Source organism: Corapipo altera, unplaced genomic scaffold (assembly GCF_003945725.1).
Source record: "Corapipo altera isolate COAL_440 unplaced genomic scaffold, ASM394572v1 131727, whole genome shotgun sequence".
NCBI classification, from domain to species: Eukaryota; Metazoa; Chordata; class Aves; order Passeriformes; family Pipridae; genus Corapipo; species Corapipo altera.
In genome coordinates, this window is record NW_020885222.1 from 1 (window position 1) to 6,198 (window position 6,198).

The window sequence follows — 6,198 nt, forward strand, 5'->3', positions numbered from 1 at the left end:
TCGTGAAGGGGAGTTTGAGGTGGCTGAGGAGTTGGCGGCAAGAAATTTAGCAAAATTTGATCCCCTGACAGAGCAGGGCCTGTGGATGAAATGCACAGCCCCCTGTGGAGTGAAAAAAGGGAATAAATAAAACAGGCCTGTCCCTGCTCTTAACCATGACAGCCAGGAAACTTGGGAAACTGCAGCCCCTGCCTGAACCCAGCTTTGCTGATCTGTGAGATTTGCGGTCAAAAACCCGGAGATCCACATGGTTCCTGCGTTAGCTCTCACTTGGAAGTGGCCTGGAGCCAGAGCGGAGGCAGGGCTGTGCTGTTCAGGGCTTCTCTTGCCTGGAATGTGATGAGGATGCTTTTCCTGTTTGATTTTTTTTTTTTTTCCAGCCCCAGTCCCTCATTGATGAGCTGCTGTTGTACAAGCGCTCGGAAGACCAGATAGAGCTGAAGGAGAAGCAGCTTTCCACCATGAGGGTGGACGTGTGCAGCACTGAGACACTCAAGTGCTTGAAAGGTAAAGCCCCGAGGGAGTTCTTGGGAGCTCCTCACTTCTGTTGCGCCCTAGGCCAGAAATCAGAGCGTGGCTGGAAAAATGCCAGAATTTCGGAGCAGGGTTAAGAACCACCAATCTTGAGCCAAAAGTCTTGGTTAGTTCGAGTTTTTGTGGAAACCTGCAGATCCCGAGCTCAGACAGAGCTAATGACTAGCTGAAAACCAACATGCAGTGCTAGAGAAGGCCTCCTCCTTGGTCCCAGTGGATCACTGGGGTGGTCTGGGAGGGTGTGGATCTGCTGTCTCAGCTGCTGCCCTTGGGGTCACGCTCTGGTTTGGCAACTGGCAGCTCATTCCCGTGTTGTCCGTCTCCCTGCAGATAAAACAGGAGGGAAGAAGTTCTCCAAGGAGTTTGAGGAAGCGAGTTCAAAGCTGGAGGAGTTTGTGAATGGCCTGGACAAGCAGGTGAAGAATGGCCCCTCGCTCACCGAGGCGCTGGAGAACGCCGGGATCTTCTACGAGGCGCAGTACAAGGAAGTCAAGGTGGTAGCGAATGTAAGTGAACCTTTCCTTGATCCTCTGCAGGTGGGACGGCATCTTCCTGTGTTCACTGAGCCCCTCAGAGGCTGGAAAATGCCTCATCTCTCTATTCCCAAGTTAAACAGTTCGTGGGACTGTTGCACAGGTGGTTTCCGAAGAGAGCAGAGTTGAAGTGTCGGGCAAGGCAAAGAGACACCCCAAAAACCAGTAGCTGGATGCTCGATTTGTGTGTGTTGCTGGAATTTTGGAGCCCCCCTGCATTCATAAGCAGGGCAAAAGTTAGTGTGACAAATCCTGAACTCTGGAAGCTTGTATCTCTGTATCTCTGCAATACACATGGGGACTAGATGAGCAAAGAAATGAAGAATTCAGTAAAGAGTTGGAAAAATAACTAAATTCCCCCCCCACACCCCTCCTGGAACCCCCCCCCTAGACAGGCAGAACATGTTTGTTAGAAACCTGGGGGTTTATGAAAATTCTTCCAAGTCACTGGAAAAAGGTTTTATCTTCTTTTTTTGGGGTTGTTTCTCTGTCACACGGACAAGCCAAGTTCTCACCGCTGTGGGGTCCAGGGAATTGGAAGTTATTTTCTTGAGGTGTGTGCTGCTTCCTTAGGGAAGTGATTGAGGCATGAATGATCCCCAGTCCGATGTCCTTCCTTCTTTAGGCCTATAAAACATTTGCTAATCGAGTGAGCAATCTGAAGAAAAAGCTGGACCAGCTGAAAGCAACACTTCCCGATCCCGAGGAGTCTCCTGTCCCTTCTCCCAGCATGGACGCCCCGTCTCCGACGGGCTCCGAGTCCCCTTTCCAGGGGATGGGGGAGGAGAACAACACCCGGTCCCCGGCAGCTGGAGGCCGCAAGATGGTCACTCCAGAGCCTGCGACAGATAATCGGGATGTGGAGGACATGGAGCTCTCTGACGTGGAGGACGACACGTCCAAAATCATTGGTACGTCCTGCGGGAGCAGCAGGGATTGTCTTGTGGGAATTCTGGGACAAACCAGCCCTTCCCAGCCTCGTTTGGGATGTGGAGGAGGCACAGACCCCGTGCTGGGCTGTGGGATGGGGCTGTTGGGTTTGACACAAGCAGGGAAGTCCCAGTCCCGCTGTGATTGTTCCCGTCTCCCAAACCACCCATCCAAGGTGTTTTGACATCAGTGGGAATCGGAGCTGATGTGCCCTGAGTCATTCCAGGAGTGACAGTTCTGCTCTTGTTCCCCCCTCTGTGCTGCAGTGGAGGAGAGGAAGGACAAACAGGCTGCTCCAACCCCAGCACCTGCCAAGACCGAGAGCGTCCCCAAAGCGGTCCCAGTGGCCACCGCGGCCGCCACGGCCTCGGGGACGGTGACAACTCCGACCCCTCCGGCTCCGAAGGCGGCGAGCGCAGCGCCCGTCCTGCCGGCACCGGCGCTGGCCCTGCCCAACCTGGCCAACGTGGACCTGGCCAAGATCAGCTCCATCCTGAGCAGTTTGACGTCAGTGATGAAGAGCACAGGTGAGTCCTGAGCCAGGCCTTGGGCACCGGCGCTGGCACAGTGGGGTGATTGTTTAGAGCTTTAATTGTCTCAAAATAAACACGAGTGAGTTCCTGCTGTCTGAGCTCTGGCTCGGTCTCTGGCACACGCTGTCGGCTTCCTGAGCTCAGAGGTGTGTGTGGAAAACCTGAGTCAGAAGCACTTGGGTTAGCGGGGCAGCTCAGGTGAGTGGTGTGTGCTCCTGTCCCAGGTGTGAGCCCTGCCTCCAGACCCTCTCCAGGGACCCCGACCAGCCCCACAGCTCTCACCAGTGGCCTGAAGACTCCTGTCCTGGGGACTCCGTCTGCTCCTTCGAATCCGTTAGCAAACATTCTCTCCAAAGTGGAGATAACTCCGGAAAGCATTTTGTCGGCTCTCTCCAAAACCCAGACCCAGACGGCGCCGGCACTGCAAGGTACTGGTGTGGGTGTTGGGCAAGGGCTGGTGGGTTCAAAGGTACCGGGCTGAAACGTGCTGCTCTGCCTGTCCTGAAGTGAAAACAGAGGGAGAAAAACTTCCTTGGAGTGTTTTACACCTGTGGCACGTGCAGATGGTCTTTCTCAGGTAGCACACGTGTCATGGACCAGTGAGTTCTGTCACTTCTCTGTGCTTCCTCCTGCTTGTGCCGTGACCGAAGTGCACGTACCCAGAACACTCCGTGTGAGGCCCCAGAACGGGACAGGAGACCAAGAGGTCTCTGTGTTTTCCGTGTGCACAAAGCTCCCAGAGGTTCTGCTCCTGAGCTGGCACCTTGCACAGGTCACCTGGCCAGCAGGGCAGGGTTTCACACACCTGGCTGCAGACCAGGACAGGTTCTTGCCCAACTGACCCGATGGAGTAATTTATATTTGTAGATCAATCTGAGCCTCTGGCAGGAGGTTGCACCTTGCTGGGTGCTAATGTCAACACAGCACAACCCAGTCCTTTTCCTGGCTGGAGCATGGGGAGGGTGTTAGGGAACGCCATCCACAGTGGGAACAGGGAAGCCTTTCCCTTGGAAGTGGCTCGGGGAGATTTGTCTCTCCAGAGTTCCTGATGCAGTTCTGTCTTCCAGGTTTGTCATCCTTGCTGCAGAGTGTGGCTGGAAACACCGTCCAGTCAGGTGAACCCGCCTCCCAGAGCACTTCAGCATCACCAGCCAACACAACTGTGCCCAGCATGAAGGGGAGGAATGTTCCTTCCAATCCGCAGTCCTTTATATCCAAAAGTTTTGGTTATTCTCCAAACTCATCCACCGCAGAAATTTCCTCCACTTCGGTCAATAAGGCTCCCGTCGGACACACCCCGGCGCTGTCAAGCTCCAGTTTTAAACCACCAACCAATTCCCTGGGATTTTCCAGTTCCCACCCTACCAGTCCTTCTTCCCTTTTGCCAACAGAAACCCCACTGGGTCAGTCCTCTGAAATTTCAAAAGCCAAGCTGGAATCAGAACCCCCTTCTCCCAGCCTGGAGATGAAGATACACAATTTCCTGAAGGGAAACCCTGGCTTCAGTGGCCTGAACTTGAATATTCCCATCCTCAGCAGCTTGGGGTCCAGCATGGCAACGGAGAGTCACACCTCTGACTTCCAGCGTGGTCCCACCAGCACTTCCATGGACAATGTGGACGGGACGCCGGTGCGGGACGAGCGGAGCGGGACACCCACCCAGGACGAGATGATGGATAAGCCGACATCGAGCAACGTGGACACGATGTCCCTGCTGTCAAAAATCATGAGCCCTGGTTCTTCTACTCCCAGCAGCACGAGGTCACCTCTGCAGGGCCGGGATGATGGATATTCCCAAGAACTTCCCAGTTCCGTGCACGGCTACCGGCCCTTCGGCCTCGGCAGAGAGTCTCCGGCCGGGCTGTACAAGCCGCCTGCGGACAGCAGGGAGATTCCCTCCTCTTTGATGGACTCCTCCCAGGAGAAGTTTTACCCAGACACATCTTTCCAAGAAGACGAGGATTACCGTGACTTCGACTACTCTGGGCCGCCGCCCTCGGCCATGCTGAACCTGGAGAAGAAGCCCGTCAAGTCCATCCTAAAATCGAGCAAACTCCCGGAGTCCGCGGAGTACCAGCCGGTGCTGTCCAGCTACGGCCAGAGGTCGCAGGAGTTCGGCGTGAAGCCGTCCTTCCCCCCCTCCATGAGGTCTATCCTGGATCAGAGCGAGGGCTGCGACCCGCTGGCCTCGTCCCCGGGGATGTTCGGGAGCTACGGCCGCCGGGGGAAGGACTCGGCCTCGGACGGGTCCCCGTCGCCCAGCAAGAACGACGTGTTCTTCACGCCGGACTCCAACCACAACACCCTGCCCAAGCCCGGGCTCCCGCAGAAGCAATACCCGGACTCGCCCCACGCGCTTCCCCACCGCTCGCTCTTCTCCTCCCAGAACACCCTCCCCAGCCCTGCCGGCCGAGCGCCCGCAGCGGGTGGGGACAAACCCATGGGCTCTTCCATCTCCGCCACCTCCACCATCGAGTTCAAGAACATGCTCAAAAACGCCTCCCGGAAGCCCTCCGAGGAGAAGCACTTTGGGCAGATTCCCAAAAGCAGCTCCAGCGAGGGCGGGAGCTTGTCCGGGGCCGCCAAGGACCCGCAGCCTCCCGAGGAGCACTATCGCATCGAGACCCGCGTGTCCTCCTCCTGCCTGGACCTGCCCGACAGCACCGAGGAGAAGGGGGCCCCCATCGAGACGCTGGGCTACCACAATGCCTCGAGCCGGGGCATGTCGGGGGAGCCCATCCAGACCGTGGAGTCCATCCGGGTGCTGGGCAAGGGCAGCCGGGGCCACGGGCGCGAGGGGAGCCGGGCGGGCTGGTTCGAGCTGAGCAGCGGCGGGAGCGCCTTCGACAACGGCCCCTCGGGCTCCTCGGAGCTGCCCGGCATGGGCGGCTTCCCGGCGCCCTACAAGGAGCACGTGCCGCCCTTCCCGGAGAGCGTCAACAACTTCCGAACGAACAACTTCAGCCCCGCCTTCGAGCACCACCTGCCGCCGCCGCCCCTCGCGCCGCCGCCCCTGGAGCACGGGACCCCCTTCCCGCGGGACCCCGTGGGGCCGCCCGCCGTGCCCCCGCCCGCCCCCTCCAAGGACCACGGCGGCCTCTTCCCGCGGGATCACGCGGTGCCCCCGCGCCTGCCGTCGGTGGATCACGCCAGCCCCTTCTCCAAGGAGACCCCCGCCCCGCTGCCGCTGCCCCACGGCGTCCCCCCGCCCCCCTCGGTGGAGCACGCGGGGGTCCCGTTCCCCACGCCCCCGCCGCCCCCCGTGCCCGGGGAGCACTCCGGGGTGCCCTTCCCCGCGCAGCCGCCGCCGGCGGCCGGGGAGCACGGCGGGGTCCCGTTCCCCGCGCCGCCCCCCCTGGAGCACGGCGCCGGCGCCTTCCCCAAGGAGCACGGTACGCTGCCAGGGACGCTGAAGGAGCACTTCGGGGGGGCGCAGCCGCGGGACCCCCTGCCCCGCTCGCGCGACCCGGCGGGGCCGAGCCCCCTGCCCCGTGAGCAGCTGGGGGCGGGGCGCGGGCTGGGCCCCCCCGCGCACCGGGACCCCGGGGGCCGCGGCTCCGTCCTGCTCCGCGCCCCCCGCGCCGAGTTCCGCCCGCGGGAGCCCTTCGGCGCCAGGGACCCCTTCCAGAGCCTCAAACGGCCCCGGCCGCCCTTCGGCAGGGGGGGGG

General features: G+C 59.9%; 1 protein-coding gene across 1 annotated transcript; it reads left to right on the forward strand.

Annotated features, from left to right (window-relative positions):
* Positions 1 to 369: 369 nt before the first annotated feature.
* On the forward strand, positions 370 to 6,194 carry LOC113940217 (regulation of nuclear pre-mRNA domain-containing protein 2-like; the record flags this gene model as incomplete). Its single annotated transcript, XM_027631323.1, has 6 exons — positions 370 to 507; positions 865 to 1,040; positions 1,693 to 1,978; positions 2,264 to 2,524; positions 2,755 to 2,958; positions 3,598 to 6,194. Coding segments are annotated over 6 exons (3,662 nt in total), but the record flags the coding sequence as incomplete, so codon positions are not given.
* Positions 6,195 to 6,198: the final 4 nt, after the last annotated feature.